Source organism: Lepisosteus oculatus, chromosome 3, assembly GCF_040954835.1.
Source record: "Lepisosteus oculatus isolate fLepOcu1 chromosome 3, fLepOcu1.hap2, whole genome shotgun sequence".
NCBI lineage: Eukaryota > Metazoa > Chordata > Actinopteri > Semionotiformes > Lepisosteidae > Lepisosteus > Lepisosteus oculatus.
Genome location: NC_090698.1, coordinates 1,938,646 through 1,966,088, shown reverse-complemented (window position 1 = coordinate 1,966,088; position 27,443 = coordinate 1,938,646). Strand labels below are relative to the sequence as shown.

The 27,443-nt window shown below is 49.0% G+C and overlaps 1 protein-coding gene across 4 annotated transcripts in view; it reads left to right on the top strand.

The window, feature by feature from the left end:
• LOC102685379 (MAP/microtubule affinity-regulating kinase 4-like) overlaps positions 1-27,443 on the top strand; it is a 46,210-nt gene that overhangs the window by 13,938 nt on the left and 4,829 nt on the right. The window contains exons 3-18 of one of the 4 annotated variants that reach the window (XM_015340964.2): positions 1,733-1,786; positions 11,150-11,198; positions 13,533-13,598; positions 15,567-15,637; positions 16,293-16,349; positions 16,657-16,893; positions 17,398-17,517; positions 17,807-17,906; positions 18,286-18,398; positions 19,380-19,557; positions 20,187-20,398; positions 21,300-21,403; positions 22,619-22,900; positions 24,108-24,190; positions 26,286-26,330; positions 26,987-27,014. In XM_015340964.2, coding sequence (XP_015196450.1) covers positions 1,733-1,786; positions 11,150-11,198; positions 13,533-13,598; positions 15,567-15,637; positions 16,293-16,349; positions 16,657-16,893; positions 17,398-17,517; positions 17,807-17,906; positions 18,286-18,398; positions 19,380-19,557; positions 20,187-20,398; positions 21,300-21,403; positions 22,619-22,900; positions 24,108-24,190; positions 26,286-26,330; positions 26,987-27,014 — 1,799 coding nt within the window. The remainder of the gene's footprint in view (positions 1-1,732; positions 1,787-11,149; positions 11,199-13,532; positions 13,599-15,566; positions 15,638-16,292; positions 16,350-16,656; positions 16,894-17,397; positions 17,518-17,806; positions 17,907-18,285; positions 18,399-19,379; positions 19,558-20,186; positions 20,399-21,299; positions 21,404-22,618; positions 22,901-24,107; positions 24,191-26,285; positions 26,331-26,986; positions 27,015-27,443) is intronic. The other 3 variants (XM_015340965.2, XM_015340966.2, XM_006627603.3) reach the window with 3 other exon arrangements.

Here is a 27,443-nt window from a genome sequence, read left to right as displayed (position 1 = left end):
TTTGGCTGTTGTTTTCATCCAAAGTGACATATATGTGTTCCCATTTTTACACAGCTGAACATGTGACAGGAGCTATCTGAGCTACATTCCTTGCTCAAATATACAAAAGCAGTGCCCGACCTGGGGTTTGAACCCACAGACATCTAGTTCTGAGTCGCTGCTGCCACAGTTTTCTCTACATACAGCGGTCAAGATTACCAGTGTACCCGAAATCAATATTTCATGGATCCTCCTTAGAGAACATACAGCAGGTGCTTCCTGTAGCCTTTTAACAGACTCGGGCACTCCTCGTCAAGATTTCTGCCCTCCTCCATGCAGAACGTCAGCCCTTCTTTTGACAGTTCATCCTAGGAATATTCTGTTGGAAGATGAGGTCTGGAGACTGTGACACCTGATCCAGAAAAGTTTTTTTTATGCTTTCTTATCCTGCTGGAAAGTCCCTGTTGGCAACCACACTCCGGCATCTTTGCAGGAGGAGTCAGTAGTTGGATTAAATGTCATGAAATTCTTCCCTCTGTGAATTCTAACAAAGGCTCCAGGATCAGGGGATGAAAACAGACCCACAGCCTAGCAGATCTGCCTCCGTGCTTCACCAAAGGGCAGGCATTCTTTTCCAACATGAACTTCAGCATTCTGCGCTGAACATACTCCTCATAAGACATCCTAAAAACAGTTTCTGTTTCACCCAACTAGGAGTCAGTTATTTAAAAAAATTCATATCTTGGAAATCTGGCTGACCAGGAGACGTTGTATCCTGATGATCCCAGATAATTTTGAAGATTCCTAATTGTTGTCTCTGGTTGTGAAGGAGCCCTCCAAACCACTTCTCTTACTGTGGATTTTGGTAAAACCTTCAAAAGACGTCCACTTCCTGATGGGGTCCTCTTCTTTCTTTAACCTTTGGGTGATGAACAGTAAATTTGAAAATGGGATGTCTTACGATTTTGTAGAACTATCACTAGAGTTGTGGAGGTTGATAATTTAAATCCTTTAGATCTTTTGACTTTGTCATTCCACATGACAGTGCTTCTGTGTTCTGCCTCAATTAAAACCCGATGACAATCAGTGTGGATTCCAGAAGCCTCTATAGTCTTTCTGCGGCTTTATGAAACTGCTAGATTTCTAAAACGTTCAGAGAATTGTTTCACTGGCATTTATTTTTGACAAATTGCCAGGGTGTGAATGTCATGTATTTGAACACAAGTATTTTCTAGACATTTGAATAGCTTTTCTCCAGATGCACCAGTTTGCTGCCACCTTCTAAAGACCAGCAGGCCAGGTTAACTGGTGTCTCTGTGTTGTCCCTTTGTGCTTGCCCTACAGTGGACTGGTGTCCATCCCAGAATAAAATCCCACCTTGTACCCTGGGCTTCTTGGACAGGCTCTGGGTTGCCATGAGTCTTACTAGAATGCACTGCTCTCTGATAATGTGTGGATGGATGTTTTTGCAGTATGGAATACCGAAAATCTTCCTCATCTTAATTTGCTCACACAACAAATACTGAAGGCTCACTCAAGGGTGTGAATAAATGTGGACCCACTGTATATGCATTGCCAGTAAATCAGCTCCTTTCCTGGTGAAACTTACAAGTCAACCTCCACAACTCCAACAAGTCCATACGTGCAATTTACTAAGATAAAAGCTGAAATGTTTTATATTACATCAGTACGTAATGCTGTTAAGTAAAGTGCAGGAATCTCCATACCTATTATTTATTTTTCTTTGTTTCAGGTTGCAATAAAAATTATTGACAAAACTCAGCTGAACCCTACCAGCCTGCAAAAGGTGAGTCCCCTGGTATTGATTTCATTTCAGGGTGTAATAACTAAGTCCAAAGTGCATCCAAAAGGGCTAAAAAAAACAGACTTCTTCAAAATAGCGATTCACCCCACAAAAATATAACTCAAAATTAGCTGTCAGTAACTGCCAACCGTTAAGTTTGGGAACTACAATGTAAGATTTCATTTTTGATCTCAGAGGCAGTTAGAATAAAACAGAACTGTGATGAATTCTGCAGCTGGATGTAGATAAATCCTAAGTATTTCAAGAAATGTAAAGTTTGTTAATTATTGATCTCTAAGTGCTGTGGCAATATCACTTGCGCTGTCTCCTATGGAGTTCAATGCCTTACCAGGGAGAGTAGGTGGAACCTTTGGAATGCTACACATGTGACTGAAGAACCTTGGTTTCTGTCGGTTGGTATTTGCAGTTTAAATTATCTTGCCAGGACAGATGGAGTGAAAATATCCAGAAGAATGGTTTGCATGCATGCAACACTGACATAAGGCGTAAAGGTTTTTGACTGATAAGGCACAGGTTCAAACTAGTGCATTCTGAACTCAGCTGTGCAGAATGGCTGCAGTGTGCCACCCGTGGGTGCTGCAGTTCACTGGTAGATTAATTGGGTCCTTTTGGATTCTGTGGGACAAAACATGTGTCCCCCTGTACAAAGGAATGATTTTATTCCACCATCTGCATGTCCGCTTGAGACGCACAGGCTTCAGTCTGGTTGCAGGAGTGAACTGTAAAGCGCATGCTGTGGATGTTATTGGCACCCACGGGTTTCCAGACTGTTCTTAATCTCTGCAGGGACTGCCTGATCCCACAGTAGGTTAACCTGAAATAAAAATGTAGTGAAATCTAAGAACCGTATGAAGTGAATAGAAAGGAAAACGAAATATCGTAAATATATTTCTTCTCCATATTCATTCCGGTTGGTGCGGTAGGCATGTGCAAACATCTGGTTTTGTCAGATCTCTCTTGACAATGGAGTTAGAGTGTGCATCTGATTGAGTCATGTGTAGCTAGGCCTTTCTTGGAGTACCCTGCAGCTCCTCCATACAGCAGTTAGAGAAGCATTAGCCTAATCTGCAGCCTGTCCCACCACTTCTCTGCAAGGCAGTCAGGCTCTTGGGGGTGAACATGGGGGCAGAGGGGCAACGGCTGCTCTGCACTATTCCCTCGCAGGAGACAGCAGGTCCCTCTTGCTCTCTGTGTGTGGTCATCTGACCCTGAAAGCTGCAGGAGTCCAGTCCAGAGCCGGGCTGGAAGATCCCTCGGGCCTCTGCGAGCCTGCGGCAGGCCCGGTCTGGTATTTCCCTGTGTGGCCCGGTTCTCTCCGCAGTGCCTGCTCCGATCTCGCTCGCGGACTCTCACACACCCTTACGGGGTGTCCCTCTCGTTTCCCAGACTCCTCCTTTGCCTGAGATGTTAATTGAACCTCAAGGAGAGCAGGATCTTTTATTTATTTTTTGCTTCCTTAGAAAGACACGGTGGGAAAATGCCGACTCCCTGTCAGCGCGCACACCCCCTCTTTCTCTGCTCCTGTGTGGTGAGAGGCACTCTGCCTGGTGTACAGTGCCCCCCCCCCGCCCCCGCCCCCTGCCCTCTGTCCCTCACACACTCACTCATCCACACTGGAGCATCCACTGCCCTATCACGTTGGCCTGCTTTTGTCAGGCTCTTACAGGGGTGCTTTACCAAGACAGGCCCCTCAAGGACCCCCGCCCCACTGCCTAAGCTGTCTCTTTTGTTTGCCTGTCTGGAATGCTGGCCTGGGTCATTGAGGGGGGGGCTTGAATGGAGGATGTATAGCTTCTCTCCCCTCCCCCCCCCGTGAAGTCCTGGGCAGCCCCAAAGCACCGTCTGCTCTTAAAGCCGTAGCGTCCCCTTTCTGCCACAACCCACCGTGATCTGGGGGTCCCTGATCCCCACCCTACCCCCCCCGTTTCCATTCTCCCGCTGTTCCTCGCATGGTATAGATACGGGAGTGCGAATCGGAAATCTCCTCTTCTGCCCTTTGTGTCCTAATTAAAACAAGGTAGGGCAGACTCGCGTGCTTGTCGACCCATCTCCCAGCTCATTCCAATTGACAGCCGGTAATTAAAGTCCCAGTGATGAACTATAAACTATATAAAAGTATAAGCGTAGTTAAACTATACAACAGTTTATTATATACAATTATTTCCTAAAGCAATATTGCAGGTCTGCAATAAACAGTGGCTCTGTGGCTAAGGATCTGCGCCTGTGGCTGGAAGGTTGCTGGTTCATATCCCATGGCCGGCAGAGGAATCCTACTAGGTTGGGCCCTTGAGCAAGGCCCTTAACCCCAAGTGCTCCAGGGGCGCCGAATGGTTGTTGGTTTTAGTTTGTAAATTCTGGTGCAGAGGGAAGGGCACTGCCAGCTACTCCCTCGACATCACTTACAGAGTAACCTGGTGAGCTGATTAGAGACCTTAGACGTCTCCCAGCCCAGAATTGACCAGGACCAGCCCTGCTTAGCCTCTGAGACCTGACAAACTTGGGCTGCAATGCAGAAAAGCACCTGTCAAGGAAGAACACTTGTTTTCTCTCTCTGATGACAATTTCTTGCCTTGCCTGTGTTATGATAAGATCACTTTATTGGCCATATACAATCTCTTGTATTAGGAATTTATCTTTTCACATACCCCAGCTTGCTCTACATGAGACACACAGACAGGGGAGAAACTTGGGGTCAGAGCGCAGGGTCAGCCATGTATACTGCACCCCTGGAGCAGCTGGGGTGAAGGGCCTTGCTCAGGGGCCCAACAGAGTAGGATTCCTCTGCCGGCTGCAGGATACAAACCGGCAACCTTCCATCCACAGGCACAGATCCTAAGCCACAGAGCCACCCCATACTTTTAACATCTACATGTACGTGTTGAAGATGTTGCAATCAACAAAATGTGCAGAGTAATGTTCCAGTTAGCCTGTACTTGGTATTGTCCACATTGCAGCCTTCTGCATTGCTACAAAGACATGCTGACCTCCTCCAGTGCCCATAAGTGCCAGTCTGAGGGTGGGAGGGTGTGTGGGGGTGGTATTTTGGGATCCCCCCCCCCCCCCAAACATGTGGAGGGAGATAGCAGGGTACCCCTGCCAGCTGGTGTGTGAGCGAGCCCGTGGTGGGATGGGTGCTGCGAGGGGGAGAGGTAGGACCATGCCAACCCTTCCCCCAGGTCCAGGCGCTTGTGGCCTGAACTTTTAGCAGCTCAAGCTGGGGCCATCTGGCACAACAGCGCAGATCAAATGGAGCATTCACACAGATCTCCGCAAAGCCTCCAGATGCCTGTTATTTTAAATCCCTGTGAGGGTGGCAAATTTATTTGCCCTTTAATTACGATGATCATAATTAACATTCTAATCATCCTCTGTTTTGCTAAGAGAAAATAGTACTGCCATTAGATAACAATTGATCTGTTTCAGATTATGGATGTCTGTGAGACAGTATCCTATTACTGTTTGACTGGACATCAGTCTGTTCGAATGTACTAGAAAGAAAGGTACAAGCCGGAATATCAATATACTGAGAGTGTGCTTTTATACCAATGGTTTCATCTCCTCGTATGTGCTGTAAATGAGAGCCTTCTCTGTGTTGATAGTGATCATTTTTATATTTATGCCTTTTATGATAAGTCTGTGTTATCATGGTCTTCAACCAGCATAAGAAAACAAGAAAAAAATCGAATTAACAAGAGGTTGATATTAGACCCATCTTGCTCATTTTTGTGGTAATCCCAGGATCTCATCCAGAGGTTTTGTGAAAAACCTCAGGGAGTTTGTTTCAAGGGCATGAGCAAGTAGCTTGTTTCAGACTCCCACAACTATTTGTGCAAAAGAAATCCCTTTGTACCTTCTGTTTTTAGTCTTAAATGTACATCCCTTTTCTGCTTGTGAGTTTGCTTTCTTGTTTTACTTTTAGTATGGAAGGTGTCTTCTGGGCTGACTCTGTTGATAGTTTGGATACTTGTGTCCCTTTTCCTTCGCCAGGGATTAAAGAGATGTGCTTGCTTCAGCCTGTCTATTTCAGGTTATTTCAGCCTTTATGACCAGGAGTCTCTTTGGTGGCGTTCCTTGAACTGGTTCTGTCTCAAAAGTTTTTCCTCTTTTTTTAACATGCCAATCACAATTGTGAACCCTGTTCGAAATTTAGTTTTGACAAAATATTGTGCAGTTTTGACACAACATCCCTCAATGTCAGTTCTGTGCTTTCCACCACATATGCCAGTATCGTGCTGGGCTTCATACCCTTACGGGTGGCGTGCAGATTTCTAGTGCTCGTCGCCACACAGCTCTGCGCGTGGAGCAGGGCGGTGGGTTTGTAGCCTCCTCCCAGGCGTGTCAGTGCTTGTTAGGTCAGGCTGACTCAGGCATTGTGCACTGTGAGTCAGCCCTGCCCCGGTGCCCCAGCTGCCCCGCCCCGCGCGCACACCCTCACACGCACTGTGCCCAGGGCCGACACCAGCAGCCCCGCCCGCTCCCAGGTTTCTCACGCTTTGTACCCCATCGTGGCTCAAGCGGTGGCTCTGTGGCAAATCCCGCATCCGGCAGAGGAATCCTACTCCATTGGGCCCCTGAGCAAGGCCCTTCACCCCAAGCTGCTCCAGGGGTGCTGTACAAGGGCAGACTCTGCGCTCTGACCCCCAGCTTCTCTCCCTGCCTGTGTGTCTCATGGAGAGCGAGCTGGGGTCTGTGGAAAGACAGATTCCTAATGCAAGAGATTGTAAAGGGTTAATAAAGTGAGGTAAAAATACCGCACTTTCACTTTCAGCTAGCGAGAGGTCGTGCATCGGGGAGAGCATCTCCTTCTGAGCACTGCGCCTCGCGACACGGTATTCTGCCACTGTGACATGCAGGGAACAAAGAAAATGAGAATCATGCAAGATTATTCACAACACACTGAACAGCGGGGAAGTCCATACAGGAGGCATGTACACGCAGGGGTCGTGGGACTGTGGAACAAACTGCCCAGCCCTGCTGCTGAAGCCGGTACCCTGGCTCACTTCAGGAAACGGCCGAATCCTCGGATCAGTCAGCTAACATGAGCCACGTGGGACAACCGGCCTCCTCTCGTCTGGAGCCACTCTCACGCTTTTGTGTCTCTGAATAGTTCTGGGTATGGTAAGCATAGTGACAGACCTCGAAACAGGGCCTTTCCACTGTGATGGGTGTATGTGAGACAGCCTTGTGGGACCCTTTTCTGTCCTTGAGCTCCTGTGGTGTGGCGGCTGGCGGCATCCCTAATTATACCATAGCCGGTGGGAAGGCAGTGTGGTAATATGTCTGCTCTAAGCCCTGGCTCACCACTGTAGCCTGGGGCAGAGGACAGTCTCTCGTTGCCCTGCAACAGCAGCACAGGGGGCCTTTATGAGACCTAATCCTGTGTTCTGCATGCAAGACGGAAGGGATAGGGAGCTTTTCATTATCTAAGCGGTATTGCAGCACCTGACCTGTGCCACTGAAGAGCCAATCCGGTTATTTTTACAGTTGCATTGAAGTTTAAATTTTGATTATTATTAGCAGTGTTAAAAGTAGGAGTAGTAATGTTCAAGTGAGGAGCTGCGTCATCGTGTGTTGGCTGCAAAAGAACAAGCAAAGATTAGTTCCACTCTGAAAAACCGAAAGAAAAAACCCAGTGCTTTGGATGCTAAGCCCTTTTAAGGTGTGGGAAAGCTGTAACGTTGTGTTGATGTATAATAGATCATTTCAAAGCATATAATGATGTATTACTATATTTTGAATTAAAAATGCATCATGCAACATGCAACGCCCGGATCTAAAAGAAAGAAAATCTAGAATACAAGGATGAATGGGAACAGAGTGACAGATGTGGCTAGCTACAGTACGGGCAGGGTTATGAGATCTTCCCCTTGTGATGAGGTGGGAGAGATCACGTGACGAGGGTCTGCTGATGGACCGTACCACCACTCGGTGGGAGGGGGGAGCTGGATTACAATGGCCAAGGGCTCCTGTTGTCACCACATAAAACCCTGGAGCCTGCTAATAGAAGGACGGGAGCAGGGGCCGGCACATATGTGGCTTTGGCTGACCTAGCAGTGCAGGGGCTCCTGGGATATTGCCATTGGTGGACTTCCCATCAGGCTCTAGGTGGGGGGTGAGGAGGGGTAGTAGGGGGCACATGATACAGCCTGGCCCTTGGGAAGAGAGCCTTGTCTCTTAATACCGGCAGCACCATGGCAACAGTGACGTGGGTAAGCCCCAGGGAATGAACCAGGAAGTCAATTTATGAGAGGGAGAGAGAAAGAGTAGGCTTATGTGATTATTATCTTTAGTGCTCAGGTGAACAGCTGATGCTTCCCCTTCTCAATTCAATTAGGGCAGTCTCAGAGGGTCGGAGTGAGAGAGGGTGTGCTGTGACAGTGCATGCTATTTTTGGGTGAAGAGCTCGCATCTGTATGAATGTAGAATCTTCTCCAATTCCGCGTCTGTGTGTGGGTGCTGTGAAAGGTTGATTTCAAAGGTGTGTGTTGCGAATGCAGTGCTCGTGGCTCTCGTGTGTGTACTGCGGCTGTGCATTAACACACAAACGAACATGTTTGTGTGGTGTGCTGTATTTAAAAGCTGGTGCAGCATTGTCCTCCTGTTTTATTTAAGAAGCAGAACAAAATTCAATGACCTTGATTGAGTGTGTTAATATTACTTTTCTATATGCAGGTCGAGACAAATAACTCATGAGCAGAAGAGAAAGGAAATGGTTGCCTAATGACCAAAAGTTCTTTTTTGCCCTGCAGTGAGGTGTGTAACATACTGAAAATACTGCCATGCAGAACATGCGTCATCAGATAAGAACTTTGGGCTGGCTCTTTCTTTAAATGATGGCAAAATGTCTTAACTTCCCTAAAGGACCAACATAATTCTTTGATTTGAGCAAGGTCAAAATTTAAACAAAGCGCCTGCTTCCATAAAAATATGAAGGCACGATGTTTTTTTTTAAGTTTTATTTGCAGTGCCTTGCGTGTGAGACAAAAGCTGCTTCGTGTTGTGTCATCCTGTGCACAGCGGTTACACAACGGAAGCAGATCGTTTGTGTTTCGGTGCTGGGGCAGAGGGCTGAGCTCTGGACTCATTCGTTCGGCTCTGGGTCAGTCTGCCTCCCGGAACAAGTGGAGGCTCAGTCTTGTCCTCCGACAGAGGGAGTGCCAGTGACGCTAGCAGTGGGCTCCCTGTGTCCCAGAGATACTCTGTGGCGCTCGGGACAGGACAGCAGTGAGTGCACCCGGAAGACTGGGGCCGGCACCGGAGAAAACAAAATTCCAGAAAGCTCCCTGACAAACAGGCCAGGCTGGTCTCCCTGCCTGAAGTCCCTTGAAAAAATCCCTCATTGTGACATGACAGTCTTTGGATTTTATACGTCACAAATGTTTTCTCTTTATTTTGCTTCTTGTTTTGGCTGCTTCACTTTGTGAAAAACAGCAGATCAAGGAGCTCATTTTGAAAACAGGCCAGCAGCTGCTTCTGTTTGCTTTGCAGGGTTAAAATCAATGCTTTTCTGTTTCTTTCTGTCTCCAGGGGCTGCTGCCTATATTTCTTAGCTCTGGCTTGCAGAGCACCCAGTGTGTGGAAGTGTGTGTGTTTCCTTCTGTGTGTTTTTATATTTGTACTAATTACTTGTACAGACATGTCCTTTGGCAAATAACCTATAGGTTACTGTAGAAATGTGTTGATTCTCTCAGGAAACATATAGGTTATTTAGAAAGAGTCTGGGGAGACATACATAGACAAGTATAAATACATAATACCGTATGCTGTATATTTAAAATATTTCATTGTCTGTTCAGCTCCTCAGTAATTTTGATGATTATCAGAAACTTTTTTCAAGGTTTGGAAATTTCTCCAACATCTTCCAGTTCTGTTACTTAATCCACAGTGAGCAATTTAAACACTCCCCTGCTCTCTCCAAGGCCCTGTGACTGCCGACAGTATCCTATCAGGAGAGCGTTGCCCCCTGGGAAAGAAACAGAGGAGACACTCACACGTGTTTCTGTGGTGCGGTCTGTCCATCAGTTTTTTTTTTACTTACTGTTCTACAGTAATGAAAACTTAACACAAATAGTGCTGTGTTTGCGAGAGATTGGGTCCGCGGCTATGTGCTGTAATAGGACCCGCACGCACATGGACAGAGCTCTGTGGGTCTCGTGTCTTTATGGACGAGTGGACCTGTGATGGCCGTTGGCTTTCCGACGCGCCCCAGAGTGTCCCCTCCTCCCGCCTCTGGCTGGGTTCGTACTGGGTTCCTGCGCGGAGGAGCTTTCCCGTGGCGTACAAGGGGGTGCCCGTTACGGCAAGCTGCCGCTCTGTTTCCCTTTAGGAGTTGAGTTCTTCCTCCTTCCTCGTCTCTCCTTCAGCACTGCGGTGGCGCTGTTTTTCCTCTTGCGGCAGGTGCTCCATAATCCACAGGGCGGAGCGGTGGCTCTCTGGCTCAGGATCCGCGCCTGTGGCTGGAAGGTTGCCGGTTCAAATCCCGCGGCCGGCAGAGGAATCCTACTCCGTTGGGCCCCTGAGCAAGGCCCTTAACCCCAGCTGCTCCAGGGGCGCTGTACAATGGCTGACCCTGCGCTCTGACCCCCAGCTTCTCTCCCTGTCTGTGTGTCTCATGGAGAGCAAGCTGGGGTCAGCGAAAAAGACGAATTCCTAACGCAAGAAATTGTATAGGGCTAATAAAGAAACATCGTCACATCATAATCCTGTCCCGTGGACCTCGTAAGCAGACATCTTGTTTCTGCTTGCATGTGTGGCCCAGGAGGTTTTAAACTGTGTGAACTCAATGTTCCAGAAACAAAATGAAACCAGACAAACACACCTCCGCCAAGGGGGGCGGTGAAGAAAGTTCCCCTTGATGGGAGCACACGCAAGCTGGGCGTTTCCAAGATACGTTACGTTTTGTGTTTGGCGTTTGTGCCGCGTGTGTACCCACCGGTAAGTGCCTTCCCCGCAGAGATGGCGTTAGAATTCAGTCTGGGGCTTGACCAAGTCAGGGCTGGAGTCACAGGTGAGTTCTCCAAGACCTGACATGGGCTTCTGATGCCTCTCTGCTGCTCTCCTGTGTGTTCATGTATTTTTTATTTTGTTTTTTAAATAATTTAAAGACGTTCTCACCGCTGCCTCATTGCTCGTGGTTGCAAGGGTGGACTCTGGCTTGGATCTCCTTGGATTTGCAGCCTCTCAGAAGCATATTGTAACACATACTGCTGGGCTACGTGTTGTAGTCCAGTCTTGCACTTCATGCTTCCAGGGCTCTGGATTGTCACGCCTTGTCCCAGGAGTAGGCAGCTCTTGAGTAGATGCCGTGTCTAATGTGTTTTTCTTTTTCCTTTCTGCTGTTTCTAGCTCTTTAGAGAGGTACGGATAATGAAAGGTCTGAATCATCCAAACATAGGTGAGTACTCCCGAAGGGAAACGTCTGTTTGATCCCTGGGAATCCCTGGCTCTGGCCGGGGTGTGGCTGTGCTGTACAGAAAGTGAGCATGATCTCTCCCGTTCAGACCCCGAGGGGTAGGTGTTACTGCTGGGACGCTGGCGGAGGAGGAGGAATGTGATCCCCGGGCGAGGGGAAGGGGATCCCAGGAGAAACTGCGAGTGACAGCTGCAGTGATTGAGCTGTGGTGCGAGTGTACTGAAATAAAGCATGGCGGCACATTTAGAAAGATGGTATTTTCAGCCTCCTACGGAGATGTCCAGTTCGCTCCTTTCCATGCCTTGTGGTACAGTCTCATGGGTCAAAATATTAGGAACCCCAGCCAAATTAATACTCTGAAGACTGTGCATGGTTTGCCTGGAGAAGAGGTGATGGGCTCTTCATCATCTTCCCTGGCCAGAACAACCCTCAGATTTCTGTCCTTTTGAAACTCTTACTGATTTATTTGGCTGACTCTGTTGTCCAAAGAGTTCAATTTAACCAACCTTTACACAGCTGGGCATTTTACTGCAACAGTTTGGGTGAGGTCCCTTACTGAAGGATATAACAGCAGGGTCTCAGCTGGGATTTCAGTTGACAAGCTTCCAGATACGAGTCCAGAACCCTCACCTCTGCTCCACACTACAGCCCTGGAATCTGCCTGTGAAATCCGGTAGAACCGATGGAGGTGTGTGGGTCGGTATCATACACTCGCCCCCTTATCACAGCCTGAGCTGACAGTGATCCTGCAGGAATATTTGGAATCATGCATGTCACATCCTGTTCAGGCTGTCCTTGTGCCTACAGGATGTTGTCAGGGGAGGAGGGTTCCTGATAGCCAGGCTAATTTAGGTATTATGAGTATGTACGATCATCTATGCCTGGCCCTGCACTTCAGGAATACAGAGCAGTTTGTGTCTGCTGGAGATTTTTTCTAACTTGGTGTTGTGTGGTTTAGGATTGTCTGTAATCCGTCTGTCAAGGTGACTGATTTTAATATCCCATCATCAATAATTCATCGTGGACATCCCATCAGAACCCATAGTGGGTGCCACAAAGCGTTGCTAAGCGTCTCGTTTTAAAACTCCAACAGAGCTTGCTGGCCCAGATTGAAGAATTTAGTGTCGGAGCAGGTCTTCGGGAGGGCGCTCGCTGCGTTGTGCACACAGTAAAAGACTAAAGGTTTCAGTTTGTAGGAGTACTATCCACCTGCTAGCACACTTTCTCAGTGTGAAGACGAGTGAAGTGTTTTACACAACTGTAGGGAAAAAAGAATGAAACAGCTGCAGTAAGTCAGAGTCACTTTTCCACCTCCTAGTTGCAGGACACTCAGCAGTTGATTCGGTGTGTTAGTAATAGATAACTACAAGCACTCAGCCACTAGGTTACCTGCTACCAGCTCGGACAGCATATTGATTCCCAGAAACCATAACTGCTGGAAAGAAAAAAAATCTGCTTAGTTCATCCCCTTCCCCTGGGATTTGACCCCTTCCTGATTGATGTGGGGGGAAAAGGGGGGAAAAGTGCAGATCGGAATCCACAGGCGGCGCCCTTTTGTTAGTCGTAGAGTCGTCAAGTTCCCTTAAAAACTGCGCCGCCTGAATGCAAGCGCGGTTGGCGTTGTGGCAGAGTGACCCCTCTCGCTCTGCTGTGTGCCTCCAGCCGGTGGCATCGATGGCTGACGAGCAGATTTACTGCGCAGCGCAGCAGAAGCAGGTGGTATGTGCGTGTCTTTGCGTTACCATTTTTAGATTTAACCGTAGGGTTGCGTGAGTAAGACACACATGCAACCATAAGCCTCAAGTCTGGCCTGTTCTCGGAAGTAGAATACAGGACTTTGTTTTCTTGCCTTTTTTGGGGTGTAGCTCCATGATTGTCGAATTCTTTTCCCAGGACTGTCTGGGACTCTGTAACGTGACTCTGGCTTGCATTACTCTCACCTTTACACAACTGTTCAGCTGTGTTGTGAGTTTTGTAAAACTGAGGTAAAAAGCCCTGCGGAAAATAACTTACATGAAACGCCATGGGCAGTATTCAGAAAGCATTTATCATCAGCACCTGCTTTTTCCTTGTGAGAAAACAAGTAAAAAAAGTTGAGTAGTGACACCATTCTGTAACGATACTAACTTGAGAGTTAGCAAAAGACTTGAATGTTTTTTACTTTTATTGTGTACCACAAGGTGTTTGTGTTGCTGAAGGTTAAATGTAGTTTGTGTTGTGTGCACGGAAAAAAAGAGACTTTTCAGTTAATTTGACCAGATCCGAATGCATGTTGTATTACTGCTTTAATTCACTGATGTGTTCCTTGTTTTGTAGTGCAACTGTTTGAAGTGATCGAGACTGAGAAGACACTGTATCTGATCATGGAGTACGCCAGTGGGGGTGAGTGTCTGTCTGTCCCCCCATAGCCCTTTAATGATCCCAGTAAAAGTGTGGCACACCATCTTTCACACAGGTAACCTGCGCTTTTATTAGGCAACTCAGAGAAAAAAAATGAGTTACAAAAATAAGTTTTTTTTGTTTGTCCTGCTGTGCTTGTTTGCTTAAATGGGCTTATGCAATGTTTAGTACTTTGTTTTGACGTGCCTCTATAGTCCTTGTCTTATCTTTGCTATTTTGCTGCTCTTTTACTGCTGCACACCATAGTAAACAACAGGAATCTCCTTTAACATGATTCAGATTGAGAAAGGCTGCATTCGACAGAAAATAACCCAAACATGTCAATATTCAGAGGAGACGTCTCGTTCCCTTCTTATTCTGTTTCCACTGGACTTTTTATCCCAGTGCCTATCTGTAACCATGCTGAAAACTGAGCTTCTGACCATCTGGTTCGGAGTGCGTCAGCCATCAGGATTCATTTCCATTTTAAATGATAAATAGTGGCTTCTAATGGTGCTGAGCGGATGTATTCTGATTAAAAATCTCTACCTACCCAGAGCTCTGTCAACCCAATATTTACCTGGCCTCTTGAATCGCAGCCAAGCACCCCAGAGCGCTTTCCCACAGCGTCAAAGCCGTAACCTAGTTCGTTACTGCCAGGAGAAACGCACTGGGTTCATCCTCTATTATTCTTTTACCTCTCTGTTCCTTCTGATCAGTCTGTCTCTCCCTCTCTGCTTCCTCCCTCTGAGCTCCGAAGTCTCCCTCCGTCACCCCTCCCTCTCTCTTTCTGTTTCCCTCCCTCCTTTGTCATCTGCCACTCTCTCCTTCTCTCCTGCCCTTTCTTTCACTCATCCCCCCTGCCCCTCCTCTCTTCATAATCGTTTGCTCCCTCTTTCCTCTCCAGCTATTTCAGCCTCTTTCTGCCCCCCCATCCCCTCTTTCCTTCTCCCTCTTTATCACTCACTCGCTCGCCGCTTCGTCTTTCTGTGAGAGAATCCCTTGTGCTTCCCTGCAGCTTCAGCAGTCTCACACACACACACACACACTCACACACACACGCTTGCACGCCCTAGCACACAGACATACACATACGGCTGTCACATCGATCGGACACGTGGGATGAATCCAGCCCGCTTCTCTCCAGATACGGCTGCTCCGAGCCATCCCAGCTCTCGGTCGGCTCTCTGCAGCGCTGCCCTTTACTGTAAGAGAGTTGGGCGACACAGGGGCAGCCAGGCACGCTGTGCCGTTCCTACCCCGAACCCCTGTCTTCCCCCTCGGCTGGGATCTGAACCTCTTTTCTCTCTGGGCCTCTTTGGGTGAGGTGCAGTATGGCCTCATTATCCATCCCATATCTCTTGCTTCGTCTCTGTCCTCTTTCTTTCTTGAGCGAATGGGCTCATGATCTCTGAGGCTGAGGTACTGCAGAGGAAAGACGCTTGGTTTGGTGTTTGTCATACTCAGGTGAAATTAGACAGACTGCGAGGCAGCCAAAGACACTCATGGAGGAGCAGCTGTCATGTCACAGGCCCCCATACATTCATGTGTCCTGTCTCGGCTCTCTTCAGGATCTGTGGTTCTGAAGTGTGCCTCTCCAAAACCAGATTTCAGCATTTAACTGAAACTGGGCTGTTTCTCTGCAATACACAATTTCCTGTTTCTATTGCACGTGCAGTGGTACGTGTACGAGTCTTCCTGAGTGCCCTTCTGCATGAGGCTCTGTGAGCACGCACGCCTCAGGCTCACACACTGCGCAGTCTCTGTCTATCCTGTCAGTCCACTGATCGGTCCAAGCCTGTGGACATGCTGTACATCGTCCTTGTTAGCGCCTGGGCGGAGGGCCACAGGGCCCTTCGGGGTGCAGCAGGAGCCCGGTGTGTGTGGAGCCTCTGTGACGGCGGGGCGGAGGCCCAGGTGCGCTGCCCGCCCTCACCGTGCCCTGTCCCTGTTCCTCTGCCTCCCCCGCAGGCGAAGTGTTCGACTACCTCGTGTCTCACGGGAGAATGAAGGAGAAGGAAGCGCGAGCCAAATTCCGGCAGGTAATCCAGTCGCGGCTCGTGGGCTGTGAATGCGGAACCCCCGACGCGGATGGTTCCGGTGTGGGGTTTGAGAACCGGACAGGCCACATGGGAGCGTGCGTAGGGCTGGCGACCGTGATTTCTGATGAGACCTTCTGTCTTTTGCTTGTTGTTCCTAGCGTGTTAAAGAAGTAGTTTCCTTTACGCCTCTGTGGGAGTCCTGTTTTTAAATCGGTAACCACTGGGATGAATACTTTTCTATGCCTAAGCTTTATGGCTGTACAGCTCTATACAGTCTCCCTGATGGGAGGAGTGAAACGTGAAACGTCTCTCTCATTTCTGTCAGATGATTTTAGGTGCCTAGAGCCATTTTTGCAGCAAGCGAACTAAAACCGTGAAGCCCACCTCACCCCGGTGGTGCACTGCAGGTCTGCACTGCTGATGAGGGTTTCTGTTTGCCTTCATCAGCAGGACAGCAAGGCAGATCGAACCTGACGGAGACGAGAACTGAATTTCACTACGCTTAATTCATTGCCTCATATAAATCTCAGTCAAGAAGCTGGATCAGCTCATTGTCTGTTAAAAGGTTTCCGGGTTAAAACTAAAGTAAACTTACAGTGTACAAAAAATCAAGGCAAGTGCTGCCCATCATGACCTGTGCTTCTCTCTCACACAGATTGTGTCTGCTGTGCACTACTGTCACCAGAAGAACATCGTTCACAGGGACCTCAAGGTCAGAATCAGGCCACACTGGAACCAGGCAACTGGCTAGTTTGTCAATTTAGTGAATAAAACTGCTCTAGGAGCCACTTTGTACAAGTTCATTAGGTTAATCTCCCCTCTCTTTGAAACACCATTTTTCTGTAATGATTACAAATTTCAAATGGTGTCATAGGGAATTAGGAATAAGAAAAAATTATTTTTTTAACTACAGCAACATGGATAAACTTTTCCAAGCTGTTTCTTTTTTGTAGTGGCCTCTAATCTTACCAGTATCTATAGAAGAAAAGGTTACAGTGCCTGAAATACTGACTTGACAGGCGGAGAATCTCCTGCTGGATGCCGACTCTAACATCAAGATCGCCGACTTCGGCTTCAGCAACGAGTTCACCCTGGGGAACAAGCTGGACACTTTCTGCGGGAGCCCCCCCTACGCCGCGCCCGAGCTCTTCCAGGGCAAGAAGTACGACGGGCCCGAGGTGGACATCTGGAGCCTGGGCGTCATCCTGTACACGCTGGTCAGCGGCTCGCTGCCCTTCGACGGGCAGAATCTGAAGGTAAGGTCCTCCCGTGATATAGGACCCAGGACACTGCTCCTGGAGAGGAGGTCTCCTGCTAGTTGTACAGGTACAAAAGACAAGCTCAGTCCCCTTCAGGAAAACACCCGCTGTCTGACATGGCCCTCCCATCCCCGAGCACAGGACCTCCTCTAGGAAGACAGCGTGTCAGCAGTGGAGGGCGTTGTGCCACACTAGCACACCTGCTGCAGTACTGTAGCTGCTGCTCTTGTATTAAAGTTATTGCCCACTTCTCCCAGTTGTTGGGCGCCCCAGATCAGCCATTACCTTGCCAAACCGTCTGCAAGATGCCCGAGACCAAGCTGGCCGATGTTGGAGTGCTTGTGTGGGGTCTCCTGGTTTCAGTGTGGGAGGCTGTCCTGCACCAGGCTCTCAAAAGCCCAGGAAAACATCTGTGTATAAGATACAAGAAAAGCTGTGTGCGAACGAGGAGCTCGGCGAGGATGTGCAGAGGCTCACTGTCTCTGGCGTGTCCTGTCCCAGGAGCTGCGGGAGAGGGTGCTGAGGGGGAAGTACCGCGTGCCCTTCTACATGTCGACCGACTGCGAGAACATCCTGCGCCGCTTCCTGGTCCTCAACCCCAGCAAGCGCTGCACCCTGGAGGTAAGGCTAAGTGGAGAGGAGTGGAGTGGGGGCAGCTGGGAGCCTCCAAGTGGGGGGTCTGGTCCCGACAGAATTTCAGGTGTGAAAACAGTTGTCATATCAGAGCGCTTTCTGACCAAACACAGTGAACAGGCTGCCTGGGCTCCAAACCAACCTCCAGCACCTGATGCCATTTTACAGCTCGGCTGTTTAAGAAGGTGGCTTATCTTATTTTGAGCCTGCGTTTCTCTCATTGCTGTGTCCCGTTATCTCCTGTAATAACTTCAAATCCATCTGTTCTTCTCGCCAGCAAATCATGAAGGACAAGTGGATGAACGCTGGGTACGAGGGGGACGAACTGAAGCCCCACGTGGAGCCCCTGGAGGACTACAGTGATGCCAGCCGCATCGGTGAGGCCTTCGCCTGCTGTAGTTATTTTCCTGGCAGCCTTTATCCAAGGCAGCCTACTGTAGGTAAAGTGGTCATAGCTGGTGCAGTGAAGTGTTGTGGTTCCACAGGTAACTGTGAAACGTGGAGCTGATGTAACAGCACATCCTGTCAAAATTCAGAAATACTGCACAGCTTGTTGGTACAGAATAAGCCTGGGTAACTGGAAAAAACAGATTTGAGCTTCGGTCATGCAAACTCCACCCTGACAGAGCCAGTCTGGAACCCAGCTTTCAACCAGAGTAAGAATCGCAGCTGTTAGTATCTTGCTTCTCGAGAGCCGATGGGCTCGGTGACTGATCCGATCTTTCTCCCTCTCCCCCCCCCCGCGCCGTCCCTCAGAGGTGATGGTGGGTATGGGCTATTCCCGTGAGCAGATCAAGGACGCCCTGACCAAACAGAAGTACAACGACATCACCGCCACGTACCTGCTGCTGGGCCGCAAGAACAACGAGGTGAGGACCAGCAGGGGGGCTGCGGCAGCGCCGTCGCCGATCTTGTTCTTCTTTCTACAGGACCGCGCCACGACATGGCGCTCTTCAGCACACGTTGCAGCAGTGTTTTAGACTGCGACTTTGCAGGAATTTTTGAGCCTTTCTGCTAAGTGTCCTATAGAAGGGAAAACACTGTGCATAGTCATTGAGCCGGGGCCGGATTTTGGGGTTCGGAGGCCCTCGGCACTTTCACTCCGGATTGTGCAAAAAGAGGCGTCAACGCCAATCGAATGACGTCGATTGACAGGATGCACCTCAAACTATTCTAATGCTCAACCCCGTGATTGTTAGAGTGAGTCGAGTGACCGGCACTTCGAGACGTCTGGTTTCTCGAACAGCCGCTAGATAGCGTGTGATTAGCGATTTGGAGCACCTAGAGTCGATCGCAAGCATGTTGTTTTGGCTCGTTTTTCATTAGTCGCTAGTGTTTCCCTCCTTCGGCGGCCCTAGGCACTGTGCTTACAGTGCCTGATGGGAAACTGCATTGAACCTTCAAGTACCGTACGTGTTCTCTCCTTTCTTTAAATTCAGTTCTAGATGCAGTGACCCTTACCTGCTGCGTGTTTGGAGCTAATGGATCAAATTTGTTGTTCGGGAGCAGCGATTGTTTTTTAAACTGTTTTTTTGTATGGATTTGTTTCTTTGACGTGTCGTGCTAATTGATTTTGAAATGACTTGACTTGACTTGACTTGAACTTTATTGCCATATGTAACGGTGCTGGTACAATGGAATTCTTACTTACAGAAAGTCTCTCGATTGTAAAACAAGTGTAAAAAAAACAAAACAAAGTGCAAACAGTGCATCAAGACAATGTACAAACAAATACTGCAGGAACTTACATTGTAAGCAGAACCGCCGACAGCTTCGGTGCGCAGTGTGTACCGGGGGTGTCTGTGCCTGGTTCTGAGCTGGCGGGCTTGTTCTGCCCCACTGTGTTCCAGCTGGACAGCAGTGAGTCCCGCTCGGGGAGCAGCCTGTCTCTGGCCCGGGTGCGACCCAGCACCGTCACCAACGGAACCAGCAAGCACTCGTCCGCTACCTCCTCCTCCTCCTCCTCCCATGGCAAGAGCCAGCGCAGCGCCTCCACCTACCACCGGCAGCGGAGGCACAGTGATTTCTGTGAGTTCCCTGAGCCGCAGGGGCGGGGAGGTGCAGGGGGGCAGGGGTTAGGGTAGAAGGAAGGAGAGGTGTTTGGGGTTTCTCTGTTCAGTATGTGCCAACCAGCTAACCTCTAGCCCAAGTACAGATACAGGTAGTCAAGTGTACCTTTAAATACCTTTCCCAGGCGTGTGCATGTTTGACAGTGGGTGTACTGCATTAGAGAGACCTTTGTTGTCCATAAATGGCAGACATATCAGAGCTGGAAACCAAGAGATAGTGGAGTATTCTCTTTTTCAGTATCTGACGTATATCTCAAAGGCTATTTGCCCTTTACAGGTTTTAAGGCTCATGTGCAAAAGCATTTCTAGTTCATTTCCTAGCTAGGAGAAGCCCACAGCATGGCAACTTTCAAGTGTTTTTTTTGCTTCAGTGCAAATGTGCCACGCATCTAACAGCAGATAAACTCAGAATTCGCTTTCTCACACTCAAGGAAGGAAACGAAGACCAAGAACGGCCTTTAGGAAACTGAAACTCTGCATGGCATCCAAAAGCTTGCAGCAGTAGTTAAAAGCATGACCGCCTCTTCCGGATGGTTTTGTAGCGTCTGAAACGGCCCGAGCTCCCTCACACCCTGCCTCTCCCCGCAGGTGGCCCCTCCCTCCCGGTGGCGCACCCCAAGCGCAGCCCCACCAGCACGGGCGAGGCGGACCTGAAGGAGGAGCGCATGCCGTCGCGCAAGACCAGCTGCAGCGTGGTGGGCAGCCGGAGCATCCCCCCTTCCAGCCCCATGGTCAGCAGCGCCAACAACCCCAACAAGTCCGAGATCCCCGACCGCCGCAAAGAGATTAATGCCACCACGGTGAGAGGGGGAGTTTCTTTTTCCTTTCCTTCCACAAAATCCCTGCCAAGAGCGAGCAGCTTCGTTATTGCAACCGCTGGCCTAAAGCCACAGGGGATGAAGAGAACTTTCCGGGTTGCTTTAAGGTTCCTGATTTAAATATGGGAGAGCTCTGCATATTTTGTGAGTTTATTCAATACTTGATAATCCTTACACTTACTGTTTATAGCACTTTTCTGGACACTCCACTCAAAGTGCTTTGCAGGTAATGGGGAATCCCACAACCGCCACCAGTGTGCAGCCCCACCTGGATGATGCGCCAGTCTGCTCCCCACACCAGCTCTCAGTGGGGAGGAGAGCAGAGTGATGAAGCCAATTCAGAGAGGGGGGTTATTAGGAGGCCATGATTGATAAAGGCCAGGGGGAAATTTGGCCAAGACGCCAGGGTTACACCCCTACTCTTTTCAAGAAACGCCCTGGGATTTTTAATGACCACAGAGGGTCAGGACCTTAGTTTTACATCTCATCCCAAGGATGGTGCCTTTTTACAGTATAGTGTCCCCATTACAATACTGGGGCATTAGTTCCCACATAGACCGCAGGGTGAGCGCCCCCTACTGACCCCTCTAACACCTCTTCCAGCAGCAACCTCAGCTTTCCCAGGAGTCTCCCATCCAGGTACTGGCCAGGCTCACTGAGCTTCAGTGGGTGGCAGTTGTGAATTGCAGGGTGATATGGCTGCTGGCAATTCAGTGTCCAGCCAGAATTTCCACAGCTAACACCGGGAAACTGGTTGAGTGATTCTGCCTGGATCCAATCATTATGGCAGAAGAGCTGATATCCAATACCTCTTAAAAAAAAAAGGTGTGAGTCAGGGGAACGGCGACCATGTACACACCCTGATGGGACTCTTGCATTGCAGAACAACATCCCTGCAAGTGCCATGACCCGGCGGAACACGTACGTGTGCACGGACCGGTCCAGCACCGACAGGCACTCCCTCCTGCAGAACGGCAAGGACAACAGGTGAGCCTGCGCCGCACGCGATGGAACCGCGGAGCGTGACCGGCCGGCTGGTCGGGCATCGGCTAACGTTTGTGGGAAGAGCAGAAACATCCTCCAGGAGGGGTGTCCAGACAGTCGAGGCGCATACTCAGAGCAGTGACCCCAACATTACTCGTGACATCACCTATGTCACTGCTCAGCTGTGCCCAGGACTCTCCCGACAGCAGTCAGCACATGGGTGGGTGTTTCTGGGCTAAGGCGGGCAATAGTTGTCCAGAGACGTCTCTAAACTGTTAACGTCTTCTAAGGCACCGGCAAGATTGCACCACAGAAGCAGAATAAAATATGGGGGGGATTATAGGGAGGATAAGTAATAATAACTGGTAATTCTAATTAAAAAATGTGAAAACAGCCCCTTTTATCCCTCTGACCCAATGTGAACACGGCCATTTTTCTACGTGAGGCTTTGCCCAGGGGCAGTTTATAAGCAGACATTTCAATAATTCGGCCGGTATGAGCTGGGCTTTAGTGAGAGCACACAGAGGGATGTGCGGCTCGCAGGCCTGGCTCTCTGCCCGTCCTCTCCTGCGCCAGCCAGGCTGTCGATATGATCACAGATCGGCAGCGAGACGGGGTAGCTGCACGCACACACACAGCTGTGGCTGCCCGCCTCTGCGCCGTCCTCCTTCCCGAGACTAGTCAGGCGAACAGAAGGGTTAAATCTCCCCGAGGGAGGGGGATCCTGCTCTGTTCCCATAATATACATTAGAAAGAAACCTTTTTATATAGAAAACCCTAAACATGGAAGAAGTATGTGTGTGGGGGTAGGGGATTAGTGTATAGTTATACAGTACCCTGACCAAGTCAGAAAGGGGAAGCCTGCTCACCTGTCTGTGATCTGGTGCTGACTATCCAGTAGATGTCTCTGTCTCCCTTTCCTCTCTTTTCCATTCCTGACCAGAGTCCTAGATATCTTTCCGCTCCAGGAGTTAATGCACTGCGCTGTGGTCACTGTGTGTCTCTGTGTGCGTGTGTCTCTGTGTCTCTGTGTGCGTGTGTCTCTGTGTGCGTGTGTCTCTGTGTCTCTGTGTCTCTGTGTCTCTGTGTCTCTGTGTCTCTGTGTGTCTGTGTGTCTGTGTGTCTGTGTGTCTGTGTGTCTGTGTGTCTGTGTGTCTGTGTGTCTGTGTGTCTGTGTGTCTCTCTGTGTGCTAACGGCTCTGCTCGTCTCTCTCTCAGCTCTCTGTCTCACCGGCTGCCCCCCGCCTCGCCGTCGACCCACAGCATCGCGGGCGCGGGCGCGGGGGGGGCCTCCTCTGTGGGCGACCGCTCCCGGCTCTCTCGCGGCTCCACCATCCGCAGCACCTTCCACGGGGGGCAGCTCCGGGACCGCCGCCCGCCCCCCCACGCCGCCCCGCCCACCTCCCCCACCCTGTCGCACGACGCCAGCCCCCTCCCTCACGCCCGCAGCCGAGCCACCTCCAACCTCTTCAGCAAGATCACCTCCAAACTGACCCGCAGGTACGGGCTCTCGCCACCGCATCGGCTCTGTTTTACCAGGAACATTCTCATCCTCTGGCACTGGCGCTGAGCGCTAATAAGAATAATAATCCTCACACTTCTATCGCGCTGCTCTGGACACGCCACTCAAAGCGTTTTACAGGTCATGGGGATCCCCTCCACCCCCACCAGTGTGCAGCCCCACCTGGATGATGCACCAGTACTCTCCCCACACACCAGCTCTCAGTGGGGAGGAGAGCAGAGTGATGAAGCCAGTTCAGAGAGGGGGGTTATTAGGAGGCCATGACTGGTAAAGGCCAGGGGGGAAATTTGGCTACAACACCGGGGTGACACCCCTACTCTTTTTGAGAAATGCCCTGGGATTTGTAATGACCACAGAGAGTCAGGACCAAGGTGTTATGTTTTATCCACAGGACACCTCCTATTTACAGTGAAGTGTCCCCGTCACTATACTGGTGTATTAGGACCCACACAGCTCGCAGGGTGAGCGCCCCCTACTGGCCTACCTCTTCCAGCAGTGATCTTAGTTTTTCCCAGGAGGTCTCCCATCCAGGTACTGACCAGGCTCGCACACCTGCTGAGCTTCAGTGGGCTGCCAGCTGTGAAGAGTTATATGGCTCCTGGCTAATATAAGAACAGCAATGAGTATGTGCTTATGTGTGAACCCTTTGCCTAATGAAAAAAAAAGAAACTAAGCACAGGAGGAAAGGAGTTCTTCACATACCTACCTGTGTTTTTGAGTTTGCTCTTTTGTTGCCGTTTTAATGCAAAATTATAGTTAATAGTCACACGTGTGCTGCCTTGTTTGGACCAGTATTAATAGTCCACAGCTGTACGTGTGCAACATGAACTCAGTTTATTAAAAGCAGCCTGCATGGAGGCTAATATGATAAGCTAACACAGCAGATGTGAGTCTGAAGTTGTCTTCTGAGTGTGTGTGTGTATGTGTGTTTAGGCTGTGCAGACAGATCTCAAAGTCCAGCGCTACCCCACGCAGTTCCCCTATAATAAGCGTCGTCTTCCCTGGCCTTTTGTTCCTCTGTTAACCTCAGGCTCTCAACCTGCAGTTCACATCTTTCTGTATCCAGATCTCGGCTGGTATTTGATTCTTCTGTTGTTTTTTAGTATTTTTATTTGATTTGTTTGCTTTCCCTGCCGAACACCTGCAATTTCTCCTCTCTCTTTCTCTGTCTCTGTTTTCCTCTAGGGTCAATCTTGACCCTTCTAAGCGCCAGAGCTCAAACAAATCTGTCTCGGGCTGCACTCTTCCGCAGGGATCAAAAACAGTTAGTAAGTCTTCCCATGGCCTTGCTTATCTGTTTGTCTGTCTGCCTGCCTATGCGCCTGTTGCCCTGCATCCTGGATTCATGTAACATACTGACGTGGCTGTCTTTCTACACTCCTTCAAGGAAAGCTCTCAAAAGCCCTGCTCTCCCATGTGTTTCTTGGAGAGTATTAAAATCCTAAGGGAAAGGCTCTTGTCCGACGTGGTGGTTTCCTAGAGCAGTGCCATTCCTTAAGGATTTTGCTGGGACAGCATGACATTTTTGCAGCTAAACCACAGCAAACAGCAGAAAATCTATACAGTAATCGCTTGTTACACAAGCTTAATTTGTTCCTCCAAAACTGCTCGTAAAATGAAAACTCGTGTAACGGAAATTAAATTCACGTTGCTTCACGTATAATCTCTGATCGGTTTCAGAACTCAGAAATCTTCTCTCAAACACCCAGACTTCACCTTAAGACAGCGCAGAACAGTACCTATTTATAAAAATAACAACACTCCTGGTTAATTATTCGAGAAACAAGCTTGAAGTCATTAGCTGATGCATAAACAGTAGCACTCCTGCTCCTGCTGTATTTACTGTACAGTACCATGGCCATCAGCAAAACGCATTAGGTACTGTCCTGTACTATACTGTTTACACTGAACCACACAAGCCTTTGCTATCAAAAAAGTGAAAATGAAATAAATGAAATTTCTCAGAGAAGATTATTTGAAAGGAATCTCAGCAAGGCTTTACATGGAGCCTAACTAGTAAGTAAAAACTCGTGTAGCGGTGGCTCGTCTTGCAAGAGATTACTGTATATGTCTCCGTTCCTCAGCCTCATGTGTGTTTGAGTACGTAGTGAGACTCTTCTCACGCCTGCCTGTCTGTGTCTTTGGTGGGGTCGGCAGGTAATGCATGTGAAAGGTCACCAGACATGAGCACTCATCCATCTGAAGTATCCAACTACAGGCTGCTGGTGTAGCCTCATCTCAAAGCCTTAGTGCCGCGCTTGGTTTGCGTAGAAGATGTCTGCAGCCTGTCATATAGCACAGATATGACTGAGGTATTTAGAGTCCTGAAGGGGCTCCAGCAGCAGCTAGTCATCCTGAACAGCAGCTTCAGGCTCAACACCCAGAACAGTACCAGTGAGCCCTGAGGAGCATGAGTTGCGCTGAGAAAAGCCAGGAATGGTTGCAGAAAGAGGAGCAGATGCATCGAGCAAACGTCCAGCCCACATTGTGAATGTTGATCCACCAGGGCAGGAGAAACTTCTTGTCAAGGTTCCTGAGTACGTGGGCACGCTGGGCCCAGATGGGTTTGCTTTTAACAATAACAAGCCCCTGTATTTCAGGTGTCTTTTCCTACCACACTTAACAGCACCTCATAAGGCCAGAGCTAGTGTTGTCATGCCACAGGTCTTGTGCATTGCAGCTCGTGTTTAGTTATGTTTGATGTTTGGTGTGGATCAGTGATTTTCCACCAGAGTGCTCTTTGGCAGCCAGCTCCTTCCACAGAAGATTCCGTCCTGCGTTTGGAAAGTGCCCGGTTCCAGGAAAGGCCTTTGTCTGAGTTGTAAGCGCAGCACCAGGAACAATACCGAGCTCTGGAATTTCACAGCTCGCCTTGTGCAGGGCTCTATTTACTGTATACCACTGACTGCTGTGGGGGGGGGTGAGGCGGTTTTCTTTTTTGAGAGAAACATATTATAATGAAGCAGAGCTTGGTACAGTAAAAATTAACTTCCTGAGCTGATGATGATAGTACAGCGAAGACAATGTGTCCTGCACAGCATACGTAAGAGACACATGAAAAAGTTCCTTATATCACTTTTCTACTAGTACCCAGAAAAGCTTGATGGGGCGAAAAGCAGGAAATTAGGATTCTAAATTTATATCACCCACAATAAATTTGGGATTTGATGTTTGGAAGGCGCTGGCTACTGGAATAAATTAGCACGTGTGACCATTGACAACCACTTCTTTTGTTCATTCCTTCGTGTTGCTTTGAGGTGTTTGAGGATGAGAGAATTTTCACAATTGTTTCGTTGGCCCTCTGGCCTAGTCTCTGTGGCCCACTGATTCGTACCTAATGGTGTGATCTATTTCCTTCTTAAGGGTCACAGACGAACCTGAGAGAGTCTGCAGATCTCCGGTCACAAGGTCAGTATCGCTTGGACACTTGACACTACAGAGAGCAGCTCGCATGATGAGACCCCTGGTTACCATTGTCTGTCTCAGCTGAGCTGTGCACCATTGTCCTTACAGCAGGGCATCGGGACACAGAGGCCAGACTGCCCATTTACTTTGAGGGATAAATTTAGCAGGCAGGGGGAGAAAACATTACTGACGTAAAAAAAGAAAACTTTGAAAATCCTTGCTCTAAATGGTGCTCCTTTCTGCAGGTGGGCAAGTTAAATGTCCTCTAACTGGTTTCAGAAAGGGTTTTATACTGTTGTCCATTATAGTCAGTGTGACTTAGTTATTTTACAACATGCCTGAAATCCTTGTAGCTGCAGCCTTTAATACCAGTCTTCAGAAGCAGAAGGAAAGCCATGGTTACCAGTGTGGGTAGCAGACGGTGTGTTGAAAGGACACGAGGACTGAGAAAGGCCTGACATTTCGGCACAGCCCTGCGATGTAACATGCTCGTCTGAGGAGGCTTCCTGCAAGTTTTCAAGTTCTGCTGCGGTGATGGCCGGCTGGTTTTGAGCCGCACACCATGAGTTCTGCTGCTTCCCTAATGACAGGAAAGATGGCCACTTTTGTGCCACAGTTACTGTTTATTTGTAATCTCTTGGTTTTTCCTGTCGCCTCAGATGCACTGTTTCAGGTTAAACCAGCAAGGTAAAAGGGTATCGTGGCTGATAGTGGCTTCGTAGACAGTAGAGCCATCAAACCGTGGTGTGGTGTGTGTGGACACTGATACCGTGGTGCAATAGACTAGTGTGTGTGACCAGCTAGAGCTGGACGCAGCAAAGCTGCGACGTTACCCCATGTCCCAACATGCTGGCATGAAGCTGTGTGTTTCGGTATGTGTATATATGCTGTATATCTGTGTATATACATATACAGTACCATGGAGTTGCCAGGTGCTCATGTATGGCACTTTTGGGTTCTTCCAGGTCTTGTAGGATTGCTTGGAAATGAACCTCTGACTTGGTCTAGATGCATATCAGTAATCATTCTGCCATCTGTGACTGTATGTTGGGAAAACCTGGCTTTAAAAAGTAATCCAGTACAGTCCTGGTTACTTGTGTAAATGATTACTTATTT